The sequence below is a fragment of the Crinia signifera genome, chromosome 4 (assembly GCF_055691185.1).
Source record: "Crinia signifera chromosome 4, ASM5569118v1, whole genome shotgun sequence".
NCBI lineage: Eukaryota > Metazoa > Chordata > Amphibia > Anura > Myobatrachidae > Crinia > Crinia signifera.
Window position 1 is genome coordinate 316,189,413 of NC_139220.1, and position 26,530 is coordinate 316,215,942.

The 26,530-nt window shown below is 47.0% G+C and overlaps 1 protein-coding gene across 1 annotated transcript; it reads left to right on the top strand.

Moving 5' to 3' along the window:
• Positions 1-577: 577 nt before the first annotated feature.
• On the top strand, positions 578-24,250 carry LOC146075881 (uncharacterized). The gene is made up of 2 exons (XM_083185552.1): positions 578-697; positions 11,687-24,250. The coding sequence occupies exon 2, from the start codon at positions 11,855-11,857 to the stop codon at positions 13,307-13,309; it is 1,455 nt and encodes a 484-aa protein (XP_083041678.1). The 5' UTR covers positions 578-697; positions 11,687-11,854; the 3' UTR covers positions 13,310-24,250.
• The last annotated feature ends 2,280 nt before the right edge of the window (positions 24,251-26,530 follow it).

Here is a 26,530-nt window from a genome sequence, read left to right on the forward strand (position 1 = left end):
TTGGACATAAAAAGCAGAAGAAATAAGTTCCTATATAAATGGATTTTGTATGAGGGAAGAAGTTAAAACTATATCCGTGTCCTGGGGACTGTAGGTTGTGGCTCAATTCATCAAATGCCAGGGTCAGTATGCAAAGGGCCACAGGATCAGTCACCATTAACAGCAGGAATCTCCAACTCTCAGCTACTCATAGATACTCTCAGCGCCGCCATTGAATTTTCTGCCGCAGCACAGTCACATGACCCGGTGACGCCAGCAGCAGTCCCGGCAGCGGGAAATCAACTCTGTGTGTCTCAGTGATGGGAGCCCGCCCAGTCTCCTCCCCTCTCTCCACATATCCCCACCCAGTCTCTTTTCCTCTGCCGCATCTCCCCGCCCAGTCTCCTCCCCTCTCACCGCATCTCCCCACCCGGTCTCTTTTCCTCTGCCGCATCTCCCCGCCCAGTCTCCTCCCCTCACTCCACATCTCCCCACCCAGTCTCTTTTCCTCTGCCGCATCTCCCCGCCCAGTCTCCTCCCCTCTCTCCACCCAGTCTCCTCCCCTCTGCTGCGCGTGATCCTGCCCACTGTGCCCAGTCTCCTCTCCCGGTTTTTCTTTTTTTTTACCTCGGAGATCAGGCGCGCCGCGTACGCGTAGTGCGCGCACTCAGTCTCTGACACAGGAAGCGGGAGGATCCCTGGCAGTGGAGGGAGTGAGGTGAGTCCCATAGTGCTAGGCCCTGGGGCTGTGCTGGGCACCGTATAATGTTTACTGGGGGTGGGAGGAGAGAGGGCATGGAGGCAGGTAATAGCCCAATATCTGCCCCCAGACACAGCCAGCACTGTGGGTGATATGAGGAGATGCACAGTGGTCAGTAGTGCTCCTCTTGTTGCTGCTATATGGTACCTCAGTCTTCTCTTAATGTAATGCTGTGTGTGGTCCATAGGTGCTGACACTGCTGCTGGTTTACCTGTCGATGGGCACCTGTGCGCTCTACTGCTATAGCAATTGCGCTGAGGCTTTTCATATCTGTCTATCTATATCAGTGCTGCAGAAATCCATATAAGAAATATAAACCCAATGAACTGTGTGTGATTTACAGCCATAGGGCAGTATTCAATGAGAAAAATTCTCAGTGTTTTATGGCGAATTTGTGCTTTTTTTCGTGTTGGACAGAGAATTTTGGTCTCAAAAAGTGAACCACCCTATTCAATGTGATATTTTCGCCGACTTTTTAAGTGATTGTCGCCGTGTCTCTCCATGTAGCAATTCTCCATCTTTTCATGGAGAAGTGGAATGTGAACTTTTAAAATAAAAGTGTTTTTTTTTGTTTGTTTTTTTTTGTTTAATTTTGGTGTAAAAAAAAATCAGGAATTTTATTCTGTGAAGGTGCATGCTATTTTTATTCATGTGCTTATAGCACATGAATATATATTTAATTAAAATATTTTTTTTTACACATAGCAGCCAGCAGGGGGCCGAGAACCTCTCATTAGATATTCATATATTCACTGCACCCAATCATTACATATGCACGATCGGGTGCAGTGAATACCAAGGGGCAGGCAGGGAGACTTCCATCTCCCTGCCTGCCGCCGTCCTCAGGCTCCCTGCGGCGTCACCTCATATGCCGCACACATAACCCTCTGAGGCACTTATGTATTATATAGCTTCCCTTCTGGACTTGTAACTTGTTGGGACTGCTATGCTATTACTGATGCCTGTTCTTGTGTTTCCTTCCTATATACCTAATATATTGTAAGCTTGCAGCAGGGCCCTTTAACCTCCAAGTCTGTCTGTTGTTACCCAGTTTGTTTTATCACTGTCTACTATTGTAAAGCGCAACGGAATCTGCTGCGCTATATAACAAACTGCAAATAAATAAATATGCTGTATTGGCTGAGACTTGCCACGAGGGGCGGCGAGTCTCAGTCACATTGAATACTATCTATCTAAAGTGCCATGACTGGGAATCTCCGCAAAAACACGGCGAGTGCATGGCGAGAGAAAAAAAAACTCGCCATGCGCAGAGAATATTCTCATTGAATACTGCCCTTAGAGGAAATATACCTATAGATAAGTGGCTGCCGGATGACTGCCTGACAGGGGGGTCCCGACTCACAGGGGCTATTCTCCCTTGTGGGGGTCCACGACACCCATAGATGGAGAATAGAACCTGTGGTGAGTCACCAAGCCCGCAAGGTGCTTCTTTGCGCTCACCCCCCTGTCGGAGCTCCGGCAATCGGGACACTATCCACTGGTATCCCCCCTGTCAGAGCACGATACCACCCCTTTAGATAAGTCACAAGCCGACATCACATCGGACGGCTCCATATGAATATACAACCGCTATTTCCTGTGACATGTAACGGTGGGATGTCATCCCATCTAGTATAGCCATGCAGGACTGCCACTGTTCATATTATTTAAATAAATTATTTGTGGCACTAAATGGGATACGGTGGGGTGCCAGCATCAGCTAGTGCCTACACTCTTGCCAATGCCGTGGGGGAAAGGGAGCCACTGCTAGGGATGGCCGTCTGTGCATTCGCCATCTATGGCGATTCTGCTACCAGCCATTGATAGTTACAATATATGTGATTGACAACCATTGATAGTTTTAGCTATTGATGTTCATCCATTCTCTTTGACTGACTCTCCCATAGGCCAGTCAGAATATAAGAGAGGGCCTTTAAGGTGAGTACACACGGGGGCGATTTTGTACAAAATCGCGGGAAATATGGTCGCTGAGCGACCATATTCCCGGCAATGGGAGTGTGCACCGGCGATATATCGTTTTTGCCCCTGTGGTGATCGCTGGTTGCAGGAACATGCTCCTGTGACCAGCTGATTTCCACTGCCGGGCTCTCCCCGGCAGTTTCTTTTTCATCAGCGACCATCTCTGGTCGCTGATGAAAAGGAGAAACTGAGCAATATATCTCCCCCGTGTGTACACAGCATTAGGGTTGATGGGTGGCATAGCTATGCTCTATGTCCCAGTACCTTGGGGAAAAAAAAGAAGAAACCTTGTTTCTGCTGTGCCATCGATGTAGGGAAACCATCTGGTTCTCCCATCAATGGCAAAAGAATTTGACATTGGCCCTAAACCATAGACTGTTTAGAATCATCAATGGACGATGGCCATCCCTAGCGAAGGCGGGAGGAGCAATGGTCATGCTGTGGCTCGTTAACATGTTCAGATGAAGAAGGGGGTCATTAATGGAGCATGCATCGCTAATGATATTGTGCACACACTTGGTGATATTGTGAACGATATCGCTCAGAAATCCCTAGTGTGTATTAGGGTTGGCCATGAATGGCAATAGAAGACCTTTGAAGATTACGATGGTCATCCATTTTCTTTGACTGAAGACATGTGGGGGGCTTCACGGGTGTCAGGGACAGAACTATGCTCCGTGTCCAGGCCCCTTGGGGAAAAAGAGAAAAACTATTAATGTATGCTGCCTCCTCCCGATAGTTTGAACTGTAATTGGGTCACTCAACCCGGGTTACCAGTTCACATGTTACAGCAACCCAGATCCCACCCGGAGTTAACCCGGGTTGGAATGCCAGGTTGCTGGACTTGGGTCATAGCAAACGTCTCTTTCACACCGCACCGAGACCTGGGTCAACCAAGCAAGAACCTGGGTAAAACCCAGTTTATTTGTGTGTTGTGAAATGGGTATTAGTGAAAACCAGCAACATTACACAGTATATATGGGAATGGATGGAATATTACAGAACAATTGATATTATTTTCTCATTCAACAATCTATTCCATCTAGTACAGTCTATGCACAATAAGACTCTCCACTAGCCTCCAAACTTTCAAGCGTTCCCTGAAAACTCTCCTCTTCAGGCAAGCCTATCAAGTACCACATGCATAACCCTCTGAGACTCCAAGCCAGTGGTTCCCTAACTGTGCGCCTAGGCTCCCTGGGGTGCCTTGGAGCACTTGAAGAGGTGCCTCAGGTTGGTGGTCCAGAATCAATTCAAGTTATTTATGGCCAATGAACTAGGCAAAATCAGTGCTTGTGGCTTCCAATTAAGAATATGTGGGTAAACAGAAGGGAATCCTGTTTCTCACCATGTAAGCGGACCTAAGCAAAACATAAACATTTAAATCACAACTTTTTTTATATTTTTCCTGAAATTAGTAACCAACTTTTGGCCTAGGGTTGCCATGAAAAATATTCTGATACTTTAGGGTGCCGTGATTCAAAAAGTTTGGGAACCACTGCACTAAGCTATTATATAGCTTCCGTTCTGGACTTGGTGGGACTGCTATGCTTTTACTGGTGCCTGTCCTTGTGTATCCCTGTAAATCGTGAACTTGCAGCAGGACCCTCTCACCTCTAAGTCCGTCTGTTGTTACCCAGTTTGTATTATCACTGTCTACAACTGTAAAGTGCAATTGAAAGTGCTGAGTTATATAAGAAATTGTAAATAAATTATATCACAGAAAAAGAACAATCTGCTCTAAATGGCCTAAAACTTTATAAACTTTCTTCACCCTCATCTTTTTTTTATCTATCTTTTAGAACAGTGATGGCTAACCTTGACACTCCAGCTGTTGTTGAACTACACATCCCAGCATGCCCTGCATCAGTTTTACTATTTGGTCATGCTAAAACTGATGCAGGGCATGCTGGGATGTGTAGTTCAACAACAGCTGGAGTGTCAATGTTAGCCATCACACTGTTAGTCAAAAAATAATATTCTGTTACAACCAATATATGTAATTAAACATTTGAACCTAATGGAATAAAATTTACGTTGTGCATTCAAATAGGACAATTCTTTTCCTCCTACAACACTCTCTAACTGTATGTATCATTGTCCATGACAGCAACCCCCACCCATTATATGAGGAGTGACGCATTACATCATTTTTAAAACAGAGCTCGACAAAATCCGAGCGCCAGGTCGCCACAGCGACCATATTCTGCTTCCTGGCGACCAGATTATTTTGCTGTGAGGGTGTAAGCAGAATCTTGTCAGATCAGTGGTGACCGACACCAGTCTCCCCCTAATCACCATCGCCCGCAGTGCATGACTCCCGCCTCCCCCTCCTGTCAGAGCAGCGGCAGCGCGGTGCCCGATCCCCGTCTCCCCCTCCTGTTACACTATCCCAGACGTGCACAGTCTCCACCTCCTGTCATACCAGCCTCTGCAGTTCCTGACCCCGCCTCCCCCTCCTGTCAGAGCAGCGGCAGCGCGGCAGGGTACAGTCTCCCCCTCCTCATACCAGCGCCCGCAGTGCCTGACCCGTCCCCTGCCCCCTCCTGTCCACACCACCCACCCTGTTGTCCCTGCTAAGCTTCTTTTGTTGGGCCCTGCCCGGATTTCAAACTTCTAAACGCACCCTACCCCTCCGCTCCTCCATCCGTGCTAACATGCGGCTCAGTCAGCAACCAAGGTGTTGAAAGCTGCTTCTGCAGCAGCCTGTCCAACATGTCTCTGCGGACAGAGTGTCTCCTCCAGTATTGCTGCCAGAGTAGAACAGCAGAAGCAGTGAATACAGTGCTATATTCGCTGCTGTGCTGCCTGCTCTGAGAATGCAGGCAGCTCCTCCACCTATGCTGAGATCTCAAAACGCCGCTCCGCTTATTACATCATGCGCAATGTGTACTGGGGCAGGACGATGGGCGACACCACGAGTGGAGCTACGCAGTCACACTACCGCTGCATGCACCTGAGAGGGGAGCCTTTTATTTATGCAGCGGTGAGGGAAAGGGCAGAGGCAGGAGCCACCGCATTGAGAACTTTTGGGGAGAGACTGAGAGACTGTCTCCTATGTTGGTGAGTGAGCCCAATATATTATGGCCCATTGTATAGGATACATTTTATTTCTGTGTGCCCATAGTTGAGGGGGGGGTTTGAATAATGTGCCCTGCTTGGTGGTGGTGGTGGTGGTGGGGGGGGGGGGTTGGTTGGTTAACACCCTGCCCTAAAAATATCCTAAAGTGAACAATATGCGGCCGGCATTTCCTAACCCCCGCCTCCCCATCCTGTCAGAGCAGCGGTAGCGCAGTCGGGCACAGTCTCCCACTCCTGTCAGGCTAGTTGCTACCTACTTCTCATGCAGGGGCTTAGCCCCCTCCACCACCTGCCAAAAGCCCCCCATCGGGATGCAAGTCTTTCCCCCGGCCCCGCAGCTGCACCTCCACTTGTCCGGGGCACCGTTGAGCCCCACCAGTGCCACCACTTCTTGCTGCTGGACTAGTGGGGCTGCATGGCATCCAGCATGCAACCCCTGAGAGAGAGCAAGTTACCCCTGGCATCAAGCATCAAAACCCATAGCAATGAGCAAGCTCCACATGTGGGATAATATGTAATAACCATTACTGCGTGTGGTATCTCTTATATATTTAGCCAGATCTGTCACTCATCCCCTGTGTATATAATGGATACACAAACCCCCCCCCCCATCCTAGAGAAAAGACCAGTGTTTTATGCGTATAACGTTCTACCCCCTTGACATCACCTCCCCCCCGCCCGGTACACGCCCACCATCCACCATTACTCCCGCACCCCCCCCCCCTCTGCCAGCACCCCACCTCACAGCACACCCCGCTCCTCTCCCGTGATTCACGGACCCCCACAACCCCCCCTCCCGCAATTCACTGACCCAGACAACCCCCCTCCCGCAATTTGCGGACCCACCTTTCCGTGATTCAAGCCCCCCTCCCACGATTTGCAGACCCCCTTCTGCTAATCGCGGATCCCCGCACACCCTCTCTCCCGCAATTTGAAGACCCCCCCTGACCCCCTTCCGGCAATTCCACACCCCAGCGGACCCACGCGACCCCGCTCCCGCATTTCACGTACCTCCAAGACAATGGGGGATCCTGCACCGCTACAAGCAGGTGCCGCCCCTAGGTGGGAAATCCAGCCCTGGCTGCCGCGCTGCAGGTTCCCCCACTGCCCGAAGTTTCCCCACGGTCCTCTGCACCAGCGTCACAACTTTTATCAATGTCTTGCCCACATACTACTATTATACAGCCTCCTGCTCTCATGCATGCTCACTCCCTCCCAGTGGGAGGAGACGCTCACCCACTGCCGGGAGCTGCATACTGTCCCCCACCCTCCTTCAGTTCTAGGGATGGCCATCGACCATCAATGATTTCAAATAATCGATGGTTTATGGCCGATGTTGAATCCTTTTGCCATCGATGTGGGAGGACCAGATGGTTTCCCTACATCGATGGCAAAGGAGAACCAATCAAGTTTCAAATTTTTTTAAGGTGACGGGACATGGAGCATAGCTCGGCCCCCTCCTCACACCCGAAAATCCTGCCACTGAGTTCTGATTGTCCCACGGCCTATTCAGTCAGATATAATGGATGACCATCGATAGCTACAACAATCGATGGTTATCCAAGTAATATTTTACTACTATCAATGGCAGGGTGCAAAATCGCCATCAATGCCAACCATCGATGGCATCTGCACAAATGCATATCCCTACTCAGCAACAACCAAAAACCTTTACTACCCCTCATGCCCACATACCTCTATCACTGCCCTGCCTCCTGTTCTCCTGCCCCGTAATCCGCTCACCCTGTGTTGCCCACATTCCCCTATCATGCTTTACCACCCAGCCTTCTGCTCTCATGCACCCTAACTCCCACCCAGTAGGAGGAGACACTGACTCAGGGGCACCATCCTGTACTCCAGTGCTGCCACGCTGGACCCTCACCCACTGGCAGAAGCTGCACAGTGTCCCCCACCCTCCTCTTTATTCTCCCTTATGCCCACACACCCCTTTCACTACCCAGCTTCCTGCTCTCCTGAACCGTAACTTCCACCAGTGGGGAGTCGCTGACGCTGGGTTGCCCACATACCCCTATCATGCCTCATAGCCCAGCCTCCTGCTCTCATGCACCCTAACTTCCACCCAGTAGGAGGAGACACTGACTCAGGGCCACCGGCCTGTGCTGCCACGCTGGACCCTCACCCACTGGCAGAAGCTGCACAGTGTACCCCACCCTCCTCTTTAGTCCCCCTTATGCCCACACACCCCTATCACTACCCAGCCTCCTGTTTTCCTGTGTCGTGACCTCCGCCAGTGGGGAGCCGCTGACTCAAAAACACCCTACTATACTATTGCACACACACACCTAAACAACACGCACCCCCCCCCCCCCCCAACACACACGCACACAAATGTCACTGTACCATCCACACTATCAATGTACATCTTACTCTGTAATCGCTTTTTAATTAAACAAAACAATACTCACCCCCTTCCAAATCATATGCTCTCTATTTAGCACATTTCACCTATAACTCAAGTTGCAATACAGGACATCTTTCATACAATTCTTTTTTTTTTTTAAATTGAGTAATTTTTATTAACGACGCAGAACCTCCCACAAATTATCCCACTCAACTGAGTTGAAGGCCATGGCAGCATCCAGAGACGCCACCACTGCCCCTGACCCAGCTTCCACGCCCCCCTGTAGGTGACAAGAGTACTAAGATTACGAGTGGTGGAGCGGCCCGGCATGAAGCCAGACTGGTCCTCGTGGATAACTGAGGTGACCAGCGCCTTAAGTCTGGTAGATAAGATTTTGTCCAATAGAGTCCGGGAGAGAGGGATCCTTCCCGGGCTTAGGGATCACAACAATAGCCTCCGCCATGGACGGGGGAAGAGCGCCCCCCCCCCCCCTTTTAGATCAGTGTATAGCTGGAGAAGGTAGGGCACAAAGTAATCTTTATACTTTTTGTACACCTGTATCGGAATACCGTCACTGCCAGGAACTTTCCTATTAAGCTGTGAGTTGAAAGATGTGTCCGCCGCCTGTTGATGGACCGCACACTGGAAGTGCTGTAATAACAAATGTCAGTGGGGAGCTTATACAAGTGCTCCTTCCGTGACGCCATATGTTCCAGCTGTCTGCTACTGTGTGCAGTTACCAGTAATTACATTTCTGGTCTTAGAGGGAGGGTGCTCAGTTCTTTTGAAAGCTCCAATACAGGTGGATGGTTTGAGGGAATATACAGGACCCCATGACTTGAATATAATTTATGATATATATCTAGTATGTTTCTAATTAATTTAATGTTATCTTCATTAAAAAAAACAGTACTTTGCTTTCAAAAATAAGGAAATATCGAAGTGACTCCAAACTTTTGAATGTCAGTGTAAATACAGCAGGGTCAGCCGAATCCAGCTGATACGAATGTATACCCCATAAATTTGTAAAAAATCTAGGAGCCAGAAAAAAAAATAGTGACAGTGTGCGCCAAAAAGTAACACCATAATGCCTATTACATGTCACATACCCATTACATATTACACCACAATGCCCTTTACACATTATGCCACACACCATAAAACCTATTGCATACTATGCCACACACAATAATGCCCATTACATATACCACACACCGTAATGCCCAGTACAGGGTAAACCAAACACCGTAATGCCCATTACAAATTATGCCACACACTGTTATGACCATTCCATATAATACCACACGCCATAATGCGTACATATTATGCCACATAAGTGCTGCTTACCTACATGTTCATTGCTATGGGTTTCTGACTTGATGCCAGGCAGGGGCAGATTGAGAAAAAAAATTACAGAGGGAGTCACCATTGCGGGATCATGGATGAGGATCCAGGAGGTATAGATTGGCAGGGAGAGCTGCGGGTTCCGTGGCTGGTTATCCTTTCAGGAGCACTTACGGCAGCCTCGGGTGCCCCATTTAGCAGACACATAAGCAGATGGCCCCACGGTGGGTTATACGGTTCAATTTAACAGCCAGCCCAGTGGCAGCCACCAGACTGGTGCACAACTCTCCCGGCTGCCGCTGTATCAGAGAAGATCTGCAGCGCGACAAGATGCCACCAGTAGTGCCCTGCACAAGATGCTCCCAGTAGTGCCCTGATGCCACCAGCAGTGCCCTGCACAAGATGCCCCCAGTAGTGCCCTGATGCCCCCAGTAGTGCCCTGATGCCACCAGTAGTGCCCTTCACAAGATGCCCCCAGTAGTGCCCTGATGCCAGCAGTAAGACACATACAGTATAATACCCCCCAGCAGCAGTAATACTCACCACCGCTGCCTGGCCTCTTCTTTTGCTGCCTCCTTACTTATTGGGGGGAGAAGTGGAGGTCGCTCTTCTCCCACCACACTGGGTGACCCCAGCAGGCATTTGAAATCTGGCGCCAGCTCGTGAGCCAGGCAGCCAATCACTGACCCCGGTGTCAGGCACCAATTGGCGGCACATTAAAAATACAGAATATACCTTCCGAGTCCCTACAGCCAGGCTCAGCTGTGCTGCCCCTGCAAACTGTTTGGCTGGGTCTCTCTGCGGCCAGTTAAAGCACTTGCCATTCCGTCCCTGCTGAGCTGATCACAGCGCTGACACGCCGCTGCGCTGAGTGGGAGAGGAGGCGGGGAGAGCAGGTACATGGAGAGCTGCAGCGTGTCAGTGTTTACAGCTGACAGCCGCTCACACCAGAGAAGGTGAGCCTGTCAGCATGGCGTGGGGGCGGGGCGTAGCTGGAAGCGCTTACACGCTGCTCAGTGCTATGAGTTTAGCAGCGTGTCAGCTCTTCCAGCCACATCCCGCCGCGCTGAGAGGCTGCTCCGTCCTGACCTATGGTCAGGGCGCAGCGCCCCGCAAAAGAAAGCAAGCGGTAACGCTAATTATAACCCGCTGCTGTCCATAATTCAAGCCACCATCTGCCCGGGGGTTCTACTTCCTGGCAAATCTGGTTGCCAGGAAGCAGAGTCTGGTCGCCATGGCGACCTGGCCCCCGGGTTTTGTCGAGCCCTGCCATAAATAGAACACTGATGTAAGTGCTGTAACGTTCTATGTGATCGGCAAATTTTGCATCATCAGTCGGATCTGTGCAGGCTTCTCGGTGTTATATAAATAATTTTTAAAAACCATGTGGGGTCCCCCCTGGCCGACTATAACCAGCCCTGGGCTTATTAAGCTGGTCTTGGTGGCTGAAATTCTTGAATATTGTGTAAACCAGTGCCGGGCCCTAACAGCCAGCAGGCTAATGCCACAGCCAGGGGACACTTTTAATAAAGCTTTCCCGGCAAAAGCATTACCCTATGGCTGGTCAGCTTAGGCCAGGGCCCTGGAGGAGTGGAAACTTTTCCCCCAAAAAAACGGGTTCCCCTGCTCCAGGGCACCCCCAGCCTGAGGCTGTCCTCTGTGCCCCTGGGTGGTGGGCACAGCGCTAATGGCAATGTGTAAAATTAAGAGAAAAGAACCATTGGGTTAATTTGTTGAACTACAAGTCCCAGCAAGCCTCCCCCCATATGCAGGAACTTGGAGAACCATAAGTCCCAGCAAGCAGAGCATTAAAGGGCCTGCTGGGTTCTACACCATAACCAATAGCAAAATAAAAGATACACTGTAAAAATTTAAGTTTATTACACTCCAGTCAGCCACCATACGTACCTAAAGGGTCCACCATAGGCTAGTCCACTTCTGTAGAATCCACAGGGTACCTAGAGCCCTCTACCCTGCTATAGAAGGGGAGAAGGCTCCTTGCTGTGCCTCTGACTGCAAAAAGTCCCAGCAATATTGCAACATGCGCAAATATAAAAACAATGGTCAGCGACTGATATATATTCTATGTATATAGAAATTTATAATGTTCCTTACACAATAAAAACCCTGACATCACAGTTGAACTATGTTAAACTTATACTTTTTTACATTTCTTACAGGACGATTTCACATCTTCTAATATTTATAGTCCAATTCCTGCTCAGAGGGACGTTGTTCTCTGATCCAGCCAACTAAAGTCCTCATTTCTTCTTACACCTGGAGGATTAACCTAAGCCACTTTATTTTCTGGATAGAAGAAACATTCAACAATTTTTCTTATCTCACACATGAGTCTCACAGGAGAGAGACCACATGTGTGCTCTGAGTGTGACAAAGGCTTTACATATAAATCACAGCTTCTCAGACATCAGAGGAGTCACACAGGAGAGGGACCATTTACATGTTTTGAATGCAGCAAATGTTTTCCCCACAAGCAGCATCTTGTCCTACATCAGAGGAGTCACACAGGAGAGAAACCATATATCTGCTCTGAGTGTGACCATGGCTTTACACGTAAATCATTGCTTCTTATACATGAGAGGAGTCACACAGGAGAGAAACCATATAAATGTTCTGAGTGCAGCAAATGTTTTTCCCACAAGCATCATCTTGTCCTACATCAGAGGAGTCACACAGGAGAGAAACCATATATCTGCTCTGAGTGTGACCATGGCTTTACATGTAAATCATTCCTTCTTATACATGAGAGGAGTCACACAGGAGAGAAACCATATAAATGTTCTGAATGCAGCAAATGTTTTTCCCAGAGGACACATCTTGTTAAACATCAGAGAAGTCACACAGGAGAGAAACCATATAAATGTTCTGAATGCAGCAAATGTTTTTCCCAGAAATTAAATCTTATTAAACATCAGAGAAGTCACACAGGAAATTACCCATATAAATGTTCTGAATGCAGCAAAGGTTTTTCTCATAAGTCAGAGCTTGCCCTACATCAGAAGAATCATACAGGGGAGAAGCCATATAAATGTTCTGAATGCAGCAAATGTTTTTCCTCTAAATCGCAGCTTGTCCGACATCAGAGGAGTCACACAGGAGAGAAGCCATATAAATGTTCTGAATGCAGCAAATGTTTTTCCTATAAGTCAGATCTTATTGTACATCAGAGGAGTCACACCGGAGAGAAGCCATATAAATGTTCTGAATGCAGCAAATGTTTTTCCTCTAAATCGCAGCTTGTCCAACATCAGAGGAGTCACACAGGAGAGAAACCATATAAATGTTCTGAATGCGGAAAATGTTTTCCCCAGAAGTCTCAGCTTGTCCAACATCAGATGATTCACACAGGAGAGAAACCATATAAATGTTCTGAATGCAGCAAATGTTTTTCCCGCAAGTCACATCTTGTCCAACATTGGAGGAGTCACACAGGAGAGAAAGCATATAAATGTTCTGACTGCAGCAAATGTTTTTTCCAGAAGTCACATCTTGTCCGACATCAGAGGAGTCACACAGGAGAGAAACCTTATAAATGTTCTCACTGCAGCAAATGTTTTTCCCGCAAGTCAAATCTTGTCCAACATTGGAGGAGTCACACAGGAGAGAAACCATATAAATGTTCTGAATGCAGCAAATGTTTTTCCTATAAATCAAATCTTATTGTACATCAGAGGAGTCACACAGGAGAGAAACCTTATAAATGTTCTGACTGCAGCAAATGTTTTTCCCGGAAGTCACATTTTGTCCAACATCAGAGGAGTCACACAGGAGAGACTATATAAATGCATTGAATGCAGCAAATGTTTTTCCCAAAGACTACGGCTTGCTACACATCAAATCATAGACTACACAGTTGAGTCACATACTTATGACCACCTCTTACATATGACGGCAGCATGTAGCCCATGAAGTACATCACGTGTCATTCACTGGCTTGGTGGGTATATAAGGTGTGCGATAGGCCACCTGCAAACATCACTTGTTGCGATCATGGATAAAATGGGAAATTATTCTGATGTGCAATATATATTATCGGCTTTCTGGCAGGGGTGGCAGTATTTCTGAAACAGTGCAGATTGTTATCTGTTATCATGCCGATGTGGTGAATGTGTATTGTGACTGGGACCATTGTGAAAAACTGATGCAAAAACTGAGCATCAGAATCAACTTTATTGGCCATGTATGCTTGCGCACACTAGGAATTTTTTGTGGATTTACAGTGCAGCATCAAGCAGGGATGAAGGGGGGGGAGGCATTACATTAAGACATTACATGTGGGGAACACATGCCCACCGAGTTGCACAGCACCTAGGCAGCCATCAGCGGCGCCACTGCTACAGCCAGGTAGGTAACATTAAGCAGAGACAGTACAATTATCACACAGGGAACACATACCCACCAAGCTGAACAGTGCCTAGGCAGCCATCAGCGGCGCCACTGGTCGCTGAAACAGCCAGGTAGGTAACAATACAAGCAGAGACAGTACAGTTATCACACAGGGAACATATTTGGCTGAGCTGCACAGCTCCTAGGCAGCCATCAGCGGCGCCATCTTGATCATGCTGGTCAAAGGCAGCAGTAATAATAATATTTGTATTTATGAACCACTTTTCTTCCAAAGCTGACACACCCTGCCAGCTTGTTGCTGCCAGGGTGTGCAACCAGTGAAGGTACAGCATACAGGCTTTGCATACAGTGGGGGTAGAGGTATAATGATGAAGATCATGGTAAAGAAACAGTAAAACAAAGAGTAATACATAGCTTTCCTCAGCTCAGAGGCGGAGACAGATAGTAATTTGGGAAAAGCAAAATAAAATGTGGCAGTGTTTCGGTTTATGTCCAAATCCAGTCCAAACTCCAGTTCTAACTCATTGCTTGCTTTAGATGACTTGCTTCAGATGATGATGCCAGACAAGCCTTGGCCAGGCTTCTCCAAATTTCCCATTTTAAAAGTTAGGTCAGCTGGTAAAGGGGGGTGGGGGGGGGGTTGGTGTTTGCACACATTGCTCAGCTTATCTGATTAAAGGTGAGGGATGTTGTAGGCTCCCAGTAGCAAAACACATTTCCATTGCAGACTGTTCTTTTAAATGAGAAGCATCAGGTTTTGAAAAATGGCATTCGTGTACCTGTACAGAGGAGATGAGAGATGGTTTGAAAACTTCATTCCAGTTCTAACTCATTGCTTGCTTTAGATGACTTGCTTCAGATGATGATGCCAGACAAGGCTCATGCCATTGCCGTGAGAGGTGAACGTTGGATAAGCAGGTGCATGAGTTGTATGCAGTTGGTGGCAATGTTATGGTCTGGGAAATGTTTTCATGGCAGTTTCTGGGCGCAGTCATCCATGTGGACAGCACTCAACTGATTTGGTTATGTATACATCCTAGCACAGGGGTCCTCAAACTATTTTGCTCTGGAACCCCATCAGACAATAAAAATAATTACGGGACCCCAGAAAGTTACTGCAGAAGATCACATAACATGTGTAGTCATCAGAGAGCACCTGCATGGCAGCATTGTGGAGGCATAAAATGATGGGAGGAGTCTAAAATAAACAATTCAACAGATTTTTGAATAGTTGTGACCCCATACTGAGAAGGTCGGGACCCACTTGGGGGTCAGGACCCACAGTTTGAGAACCGCTGTCCTAGCAGATAACGTACATCCATACATGCTGGGGCTGCTGGGATCTTCATGTAAGATAATGTGACGTCACACAGCTAGAAATGTCTGACAGTGGTTGGACGACCTGACCAAGACTTCTAAATACTTCCTTAGCTCCCTAATTCCTGGATTTGAACCCAGCTGAGCATCTGTGGGGCCATCTCTGTCACTGTGTTTGCCCTATGGTTCCTCAAGCAGCAGTGGGATGTACTGCAGTCAGCATGGCTCTAGATAGCTGTGCCAAGCTACCAGCACTTTATTGGGTCACTCTCAGCCCATCTAACTGCTATTTGTGCTGCACATGACGGTTACTCTGGCTATTAGCTGGTCATAATAATGTGACTGTAGAAACATGCCTTATATGCAGGTAGTGTTACTACAAAGACCATACTACTTAAACTAGATCTACAGTAGAACTACAGACAGGGCTGTTGGTACTGAGCTCTGTAATATACAGCTGTACTGCTGATGCCGGTACTGAGTTCTGTAATATACAGCTGTAATGCTGGTGCCGGTACTGAGCACTGTAATATACAGCTGTTCTGCTGGTGCTGGTACTGAGCTCTGTAATATACAGCTGCTCTGCTGGTGCCAGTACTGAGCTTTGTAATATACAGCTGTTCTGCTGGTGCTGGTACTGAGCTCTGTAATATACAGCTTTACTGCTGGTGGCGGTACTGAGCTCTGTATTATACAGCTGTTCTGCTGGTGCCGGTACTGAGCTCTGTAATATACAGTTGTTCTGCTGGTGCCGGTGCTGAGCTCTGTAATATACAGCTGTACTGCTGGTATTGAGCTCTGTAATATACAGCTGTACTGCTGATAACTGAGCTGGGACTAATAGAGAAAATAGCTTTTGTATCCAGTACAGGGTTCCAGTAGCTCCTCTGAGTACTGGGAATTCTGTGAGTTCTGGATATTGCTACAGGAATTTATAGTGCACCAGTCGCAAAATACACAATGTTTAAAATGTACCTTTGATTTGGTTCTATATTAAAGCTGAGAAATATGACAAACAACAAATAGCAAAACAAGTGAATACAGTGCAAGTTAAAAATGCATGTGCAGGATCGCCATGTATCTGCCTCCCTGTATATTAGTCCTATTAGTTAACGGTACCACCTTATAATTGATTCCCTTTACATAACAAGGTTGTGATACTCTGGGCCAGCAACAGAAATTTTGGGGCCCCGTACAGTGATGTCTTTGGAGCCACCCACCCTTCAACCATTATCAACCCCACCCATATGCTGGAAAATAAACTGGCAGTGCCCATTGCCGGACCGCAAACACATAGATACACATATACACACATATATAGCTGTACCTACACTAGGGCCGGCAACAGAAGTCTTGCAGCCCAATACACTGATATCTCTGGTCCTTCTCCCCCTTGACCCCAGACTCTGACATTACATAGTGAATATTATACAATTATTTATTTTTAAGAATGGCTGCTCAGAGGGACTTCCGGCGGGTGGCGCATCCAAGATGGCCACGTTTTATTAGAGCTCCGCTCATCCAGGCTATATCCCGTGGAATACGCCCGTAATCCACCCAGATTCAGGCTGGTAACTATGCCCGGCCTCCTCCTAACACCTGGGGAACCAACCAACACCAATATTGTGAACTTAAATCCCGGGAAAGCCTGCCACCGCCGAAGTCTGGCCCGTGATCGGGCCCTCACGTGGGCCGCCGCCGAAAGGAGGGAGACGAGAGATCCAGCCATTCTCCCCTGCAGACGCCGTTCCCCCCCGGAGCCCCCTCCACATCCTGCCCATCTTACCCTCTCTCCGCCGCGAAGCCCTGGCAGATGGACGAAGAGGACTGGGAGCGACAGTCGGCTGATCCGGTGGAGGTGATTAGAGATGCGCGGGCACGGACCACCCCTGATCACCGGTGGATGGACGACACAAGGGAGCGGCACCCTCAAGACACCACGTCGGGCTGTCCCCGACAACTCCTGCAGCCCTGACAGCACGCCAGTTCACCTGGGGAAAATACTGGAGACGGTTGCAGACGCACTTCACGCGGCACTCCCTGACCGGTGGCACAGACGGACACTGGGCTGTGTGCCCTGAGGTAACAATCGCTGGGGGGACACGGCAGGGCGAATTGAACCCTTCCCCCATATACCCTCTATTCCCTAAGGCAGTCACACCTGAGCCCGTGCCCTTGTGGTGACGGGAGACCGGGAGGGTCTGAAGCCCTATCTGGAGACTAGACCATTGGACAATCTGGATGCTAATGGATTGTGCCTCATAGGGTGACTGCCCATATCCCCAGAATCGTTGGGAGTACTGGAAACCTGCCCCTATCACCTTTGCTACCCCCTGCTCTTGCACTCAGACTTGCTATTCAACATCATAAACTCCAGCAATAAAATGTGCCCCATAAACAAGTGCCTGTAACTCATCTGAGCCTGCTCCCACTACACTCCAAATCATCCTGTCCCTTACCTCGCCTTTCCCCTCTTTCGACCCCCTGGTGTGGTCTCAACATAAGCAGCCTTGAAGGGACACATCCACTGGATAAAATCCCCCCCCACTTCTCCGTGACTCTGAGCTAATTAATAGCAGCTGGGAACTTATTTATATGTTGCATGACTGTTCTACTTCATAATATGTGTCCTGCTGCTTAACCATCCTAGACACAAGATTCTCCACGTACCCCATCAACCAAAGGTGTCCTATAAAAAGTGCCTGCGAATCCTCTTGGCCTGCTCCCATTCCACCCTGCCCCTGACCTCACCTCTCCCCTTCTTCAACCCCCTGGTGCTACCCTATTTTGAACACCCCTGAAGGGACACAGTCACTGGATGAAATGTCCCTTACACCTCTGTGACTTGACGCTATCTGGTAACGGATGGAAACCCACCCATATGCTACATAATTGTTTGTTATAATATATGTGCATAGCTGCCAAAATACTCTGAAACTGCTTAGTACTGTACTAAATAGCATAACAAACTAGCAGGAAACAGCAGCAGATTTGCCCAGCACTTTACAGGTTAAAAACTCATTTTCTTATACCTTTATATCAAAGCACTGTATGTTTGTCACATTTGTCGAGCGCATGCTGCCATCTTGTGCCGAAAACTGAAATTACCTCAGTTTACCAGATTCAGCAGCCTATACTTCATACTTTGAAAAATTACTGAAAAACCTGTCACTCTTTATAATCTCTGTATACTAATGCTCCGCTACTGCTCTGCAGAAGAGCCGGGGTTTTAGCCTATCTATAGCTGTTTAGAACAAAGTGTGTAAGGCGCAAAGTGCCTATTACTCTACAATCATATACTACTGCATAGGTATAATGTAGACCACAACCCTCAGTAGGGGGAAACACTCACTTGCTATAATATGATAATGTGATATTTGACTATTCTCACTTTTGACCTCCACTAGTGGGCCTGACTCTATTTTAGACTCCTGCTGTCCGATCCTAACTATTTAAGAAACGGAGGAGATAGGGTGAACCCAGGAAAAGTGCACCACTCGGTACATCCAAACTATTGTTAAAACAATCTTTTACTCGTCACCTGTCCTGACCATCGCCTAACTCTATACTCCAGGCGATACCCCACCCCCTGCTTTTCCTATTTCTCCCCCCCCCCCCCCCATACCTAATCTGGTTAATGGACAGATTCTTGTCCCCGCCACGCTCATGCCCTACCTCATCATTTGACGAGCATAGAATGGGCCGCAATAGAACCGCTAAACAGACACCCTTAACCCCCCATTCCTCACAATCCACCACGGATGTGAACCCCCCACCCGACGATGACTCCCCCCTCAGATAGCCAGACAGGCTTCTCATCTACAGCTCAGGAAATATTGTCAGTCCTGATGCCACATATTGACAAAAAACTAGACGAATTCAAAGCCTCTTTCCAGACTACAGTCAGGGAAGTTGCATCTAACACCTCCCGTATTGCCGACCTTGAACAAAGAGTGAGTGACGCAGAAGACGCTATTACCAGTGCACAATCCTCCTCTGACGCCTCAACCATGATGATACAAGAACTCCCAGACAAAATTGAGGATTTAGAAAACAGAAATCGGAGGAACAATCTCCGATTCATAGGCATCCCGGAAAGCGTCAAACCAAACATGCAGTCAGACTATCTTACCTCCAAATTGTTACTAGCTCTAGATGTATCGGACGCAGTTGACTTCCCACATATAGAACGAGTACCTAGAATCGGACCTGAAAAATCAGATCCCAACTCGTGCCCCAGACAAGTAATAGCACGGTACCTTGATTTCCGAACAAAAGAACTGATATTACGTGCTTACAAGAAAAAGGAGCAACTTGCAATTGATGGCACTCGTGTACTCATTTTCCAAGATTTCTCTGTGGCAGTAGCCCAGAAACGTAAGGCATTCTCCCCAATATGCAAATTCTTGGTGGACTCCCATAGGAGATTCGCCTTATTGTACCCGGCTAAGCTACGGGTGACGGACAATGGACGCACCCTATTATTTGATGACCCTGAAGCCGCAAGAGTACACTTTATGCCATCAATGGGTTCTCCTGGCTCACTAGTGAATACTTGAACCTATCCACAATACCACTGTTCTTTATTGTTTCTCCCTATGCTAGATTTTGATTAATGATAAGTTTATCACTGTTAGGTATATTGTTACTGTTGTATAGTTCACATCCGGTCGGTTCTGATACACCAATCAGAACACACCGGGAAAGTTTGGTTTGGAAAATATGGAAAATGTTGTCAAAGCTTCACATGTTATCTACAAATCATGTTCTTTTAGTTATTAATGCCCGAAATATATTGCTACATCAGGCATGCCTAACCTACTTGATATGGGGTTTACCACTTATCAAGACACGGTCCCACACTCGCTGGGATGGAGGACCGTCTTGTATGTTTAATTTCTGTTCTAGTATCTTTGCCAGGGCTGGAGTAGGATGACACCGCACATACCCACGACCCTACCATACTCATCCCCCCCACACTCTATTAACGTATTATCTTGGAATGTGTGCGGCCTAAACTCCCCAATCAAAAGGAGGAGAATAATAACTCACATAAAACACCACGAACCAGATATCACCCTATTACAAGAGACCCACTGGAAGGCTGGTGAGGACTCAACACTCAGAGCACCATGGATTGCAGAGTGCATATCCGCCCCTTATGTCACCAAATCAAGAGGAGTAGCCATACTTTTTTCCAAAAAACTGGTTTATTCCATTACTGACTCAATTTTAGACCCTGAGGGCAGATTCCTGCTATTAGATATCCAGATAGGGGACTCTGCATACACTATCCTAAATATATACGCCCCCAACACCCAGACCTCAGATTTCCTCTGCCAAATCTCCCAACTACTAGCACAACGATCACACTCCTCGTTAATTATAGGAGGAGATTTTAATGTAGTCAAAGATCCCGCATTGGATAAACTACCTCCCCCACAAACTACCTCTTCCAACATTTGGACAGCATTCAACACATTCTTGACCCAAACACACGGGACAGATGCATGGAGACTATTCCACCCTACGGACAAATCATACACATTCCACTCGGGAGTCCATCACTCATTCTCACGGATAGACTACATACTAGTAGCGGACCACCTTATCTCTTCTGTTACCTCAGCTAACATAGGAGACATTCTAATCTCGTACCACGTTCCCATAAATATATCCCTCAACATATCTACTACGAACCCGCTACACAGATCTTGGAGATTTCCCTCCTACCTATTTCACTCAGAAAACTTTCGCCAATATCTAAAGCACCACTGGTTGGATTATATAGACACCAACATAGAACATTGGGACATGCCAGTATTATTTTGGGAAGCTGCAAAATCAGTAATGAGGGGACACATAATAGCATATGTGGCCAAACGAAACAAAGCCTCCAGAACACAATACGATTCCCTTCATACCAATATGAACTCCTGCCTCAACGCTTACATCTCCAACCCCACTGATGACAATCACACAGCTTACCAGCAGGCGAAACACCTTCTTGAAGACTTCCTGCTTTCACAAGCTCAAAGGCACCTTGATTTCACGAAGAATAGGTATTATAGATGGGGGAACCGCACCGGGCGTTTATTAGCAAACTTAACTAAACCCTTCCACCGCAGAAGTCACATCACATCCATAAAACAAACCAGTGACTCCCCACTTCTGACTAAGACACATGACATAGTCAATGCATTCCAAAATTTTTACACTACGCTGTACTCGGCTGACCCCCCCAGATTATACGCAAATGGACCAACTACTTAGAGACTCTAGACTACCATCTCTCTCCCAATCCCAAATAGAAATGCTAGACAAAGATATCACAGCTGAGGAAGTGACTCAAGCCATTTCGTCCCTTCAATCAAATAAATCCCCGGGGCCGGACGGATTTTACGGGGAATATTACAAAATACTGCAACCAGACATCATCCCGGCATTGTTAGAACTCTTCCAGACTATCCACAAGTCCCAACCCTCCCATCCCACATTTAATGCGGCATACACGACCTTAATCCTCAAACCCGGATGTGACTCCACGAAGCTGGACTCATACCACCCCATTACCCTTTTGAATGTAGATTTTAAGCTCCTATCTAAAATTATGGCAACTAGAATACAATCCTTCTTCTCGGAAATCATCTCACCTACCCAAATGGGGTTTGTCGCGGGACGGCAATCCGTTAAGGGTATCCGCACTGCTATTGCCTCGGTAATTACAATCTCCACCCCAATGCCCCACATGTTATTGAGCCTAGATGCTCATAAAGCATTTGATACCGTTTCATGGCCCTTCTTATTCCTAACACTATCAGCCTACTCTTTTGGACCTCATTTCATAAATTTGGTTAAATTCTTCTATGACACCCCTAACACCTCCTTACTTATTAACGGAACCAAAAGTACACCTATCCAGATGCACAGATGGACTAGGCAGGGATGCCCCCTCTCCCCGATTCTGTTTAACCTCTCCCTAGACCCCATACTCAGATTAATCGAATCCTGGCCCACCCTACAGGTAATACGTGTAGGCAATATGGAAATTAAAACAACCGCATTCGCAGACGACGTCTTAATCTACATAGCAAACCCCAAAACCTCTTTACGCCCACTCCTAGACCTATTACATAGTTCAGGCCGGCTATCTGGCTTCCAGATTAATCTGGAAAAGTCAGAAATTCTATATCTAAAGCGGGGGTTCACGCGCCCCAAGTGGGCCTCACAGCTACCCATGAGATGGGCTAAGGGCCGCCTGACTTACTTAGGCATAACCTTGCCCAAAAATATACAAAACCTATATACCTATAACATAAGCAAAACCATCAAAAATCTCGCCAGAGACCTAAATAGAATGGGCCATCTCCAGCTGTCCTACTTGGGTAGGGCGAACCTCCTGCGAATGATATACTTCCCTAAACTCTTATATCAAATCCAGTTTTTGCCCCTTCTACTCACCAAACCCGATACCCTCACTATCACGAAATTGTTCTGAACTTTTATTTGGAACAAGGGGAGAGCAAGGATCGGAATGATAAAATTAACTCAACCCAAATGGAACGGCGGCATCAATTTCCCAGATATAACGGTATACAATCAAGCGGCAGTATTTGGATACCTCAAAGACTGGTTACTTATAAATCATACCTATGCCAACACCACCCTAGAACAAAACTTCTTACCCCATATCTCCCTAACTGCCTTTTTACACCTAGAAGACAGGGACATCCCTCCAGAAATACACCTCAATCCCCTCCTAATGTCTGTCCGTAAATTATGGCTAACTCTACGCCACACTTTTAAATTGAACCCAAACCACTCCATACATCTGCCTTTCTTACGAAACCCCCAATTCCACGATGGTAATGCTCCACCTCTCTTCACGAGCTGGAAAAATGCAGGACTTCATAGAGTAGGACAATTAATAGACACCCACACTCACAAACCACTCACTTTCATGGAAGCCTCAAGAGATTACCCAATCTTAACCACCCTTAACTTAAATTTTATTCAAGCCCAATCATACGCTGGCAAAATCTCAAAACTTATCCCGGAAAAAGACTGGAATAATGACCTTGACAATGTACTCTTGGCTCCCCCCCTACCTAAAAAAGCGATCTCCACTTACTACAAATTCCTTCGAAAGCCTATGGATTATACATCACAACGCACAGGCCTTAACCAATGGTTAGAACACTTCCCTTCCCTAACAACAGACACTTTGTTAAAGACCCTACAGACCTCAATCACGACATTCCCAATGGCCAAATTCTCGGAAATGTACCTAAACATATTCCACAGATCATACATTTCTCCCTCACGAGGGTACCAGATGCAAATCCTAGACTCCCCAGGATGCCCCAGATGTAATAACTCTCAAGCAGACCTATACCACTGCTTTTGGGCCTGCCCGTTAGTTAAGAAATTCTGGACAGCGGTTCGTGACTTTGCCAACGAGCATTTGGTTAATTACACTCCACTCACCCCGGAATGGGCCATATTTGGCATCCTACCAGAGGAAACTAGAGCCCCTAAACCCATCAAAAAATTAATGCTGGCAATCTCCTCGGCTGCCCGCAAAACGATCCTTCAAGTATGGATCCAAACCTCCCCTCCAGCCCTGGCAATGTTCAAAGATAAATTTTTTATTTTCCACATGGATTGGTTGGAGGCCTCCCTCCAAAAGGACTCACGTACCAAACAGTTCTTTGCTACCTGGAACAGTTACATGGAAACCTTACCCATGTCAACCAAGCAAACTCTTCGTCAATGTTTTCAAAATACCCGCTGGTACGAAGAACAAATGTTACTTAATGATCCTCCGCTAATCCTAGAATAAAGGGTTCTCCTCTTCTGTTAAGATAGACATCCTGTACACATGTTTTAATAATACGGAAACCTATGTCTAAAATGTAACTCAACCTTACCTCATGTACCTGAATATATTATATCTGAATCAAATGCCTGAATGCTCAGCAATGTATCTTGTTATGGAATGATGCTTTGACTTAATAAAAAGTTGTTTAAAAAAAAAAAAAAAGAATGGCTGCTCAGAATGAGTGCCTGACAGTGCTTACCAACATACGGACACTAGACCCTAGGTACCCCCAGTCTGTCCTGGCTGTTTCTCCTGCATTCATTGCACTGCTCCTCTTAAGGCCCATACACACTGGGTGACTTTCACGTGAAAGCCACTCAGTTTTCTCATCTGAGCGGTTTTCAGCATGAAAGCCGCACAGTGTGTACAGGGCAGTGATGCGCCCTCCCGCATCATCATTGCCGGCCGCCACTCATCTGCTGGTATTACCAGCAGATGAGCGGCTTTGAGGACGACTTTGCATAGCGTTGTGCTATGCAAAGCCGCCCACCCCCCTCCATTGGCGCCGGGCAGGGAGAAAGCTGCTCAGTGTGTATGCACTGAGTGGCTCTCCCCCCCCCCCCTTAGCGATGACTGATCATCGCTGTCCATACATGCTGGGCAAAATTGCCCAGTGTGTGTGGACCTTTAGGTGGAAAGACCCAGGCTGAACAGAATGGCAGGGAGGAGGGCACAGTGTTGTCCGGGTTTATGTCTGTCTGGGTGATGTAGCTTATGCCCTCTACAGGGATACAGAAATGCGACCTGGGGCAGGGCAGAAACTAGGTCTCCTGTCACCTTGGTTGGCTAACTATATTCATGTATTTATAAACTTTTTTTGGGACTGCAGCTTAACAAAAAAGTTACCAATACATAAAATCACACACCTATGCACATGAATATATAGTCATACATAATGTATATACACATACTGTCAGACACACATATAGTGTCACACATGCACACAATTAGTACACACATAAAAGTACATATAGGGCCCCTTCCTAAGTCACACTTACTATTTAGGGTGACTAACTGCTGCTGGCTGGCCTCCACTCCTCTCTCCCATGCTGCTGGCAGGCATGACACAGTCACCGACTATACAGTGCTGTGTAGCTCCACCCCCTTTTCTGGCTGCACTCGGAGTGCCTGCCACTCCATATACATAATGCCGGCTGGGGGGAAGTGGGAGCTAAAATAACCTACCGCGTGTGCTCCTCGTTGACCTGGCTGTCCAGCACACTGCACAAATAGAGAAAGGTTGATGGGAATCACTTTGGCGCTTCACTTAAGGTAGCTGCCTCACTATACTGTGGGTAGGATTGATAAACCCACAAGAATGTATTAAGGAAGGAATGTGGTATAGTGTAGTGGCACTTTGCCTATATCAACAGGGTGTAGATAGAAGTAGGAGGTTGTGTAGAATACTTAGCTCAGGAATTTTTCTGTAGTCCTGGTGTTTCCTTGTGGGGGTCTTCCTCACTAGTACTCCCATCCCAATTTGTGGGTATGTAAAAAAAAGGAATTATTGGGTTTAAGTTTCAGAATTAAAACACTTTACAAGATATGTTGTCGAGATATGAAGATGGTAATATAGCTTTTCTGTTGCGCACCTAACTCACATCAGGTTAGGTGTTGCCAGACATATCTAGGTATCTTTTTAGGTGGATTCTAATATTGGGGTACCAGTACTCACTGTTGTTCATGTTGGGCTCCTCCCATCAAGGTATCATTGATGTAGATGATAGAATCCAGTATTTTTTTTTTTTTTTTTAAATTATTGCTTTAAAACAAAATGGTATATAAAAATGTAAGAGAGGATCACAGTTATCTGGGAGTGGTTGGCAACCAAAAACCCGGTCAATCCGGCCGTGAAATGTACCAAGGTTTTTCAAAAGGAGTGTGTTACCTTTCCTCCAGGATACTGTGATAACAAAGTCCTCTCTATTTCAATATAGTCCCCTCTGCCCAACGCGTTTCGGGAATCAAAGTTCCCTTTATCAAGGCATGAGGGGTTGTTATCCTGAATGGCCTTTTATAGTGAAATGGAAAAAGATGACGTTACTTACGGTTCCGGAATCCATTTTTTAATTCTATATAGCAGGTTAAAAACTAATAAGGTTATAAATGTATGTATAAATTATAAGTCCATGCTGGTATGGATATAGAAAATATCAAAAAGTTTTTACAAGGTGTTGCTGTGGTTGAATTGAGTATAAAGGTGCCGGTGGCGAGCGCACCGAGCCCAAAGCGTGGCGAGCGGACGCGCAAAACTTCAGGTATACGCGTATACTTCAGATATACGCGTCCGCCGACGTGGATAGTGGGGGTATGAAAAGGTCGGAGGATGCGTACCGCCACCCCACGCGGCCTCGCTGCGCTCGCCACGCTTCGGGTTGGCGTCAATCATCCCTGCGATGTTCTGATCCGGAGGGGGGGCGGTCTATGCATGTGTGTTTAGCGCTGACCCCGCTAACCC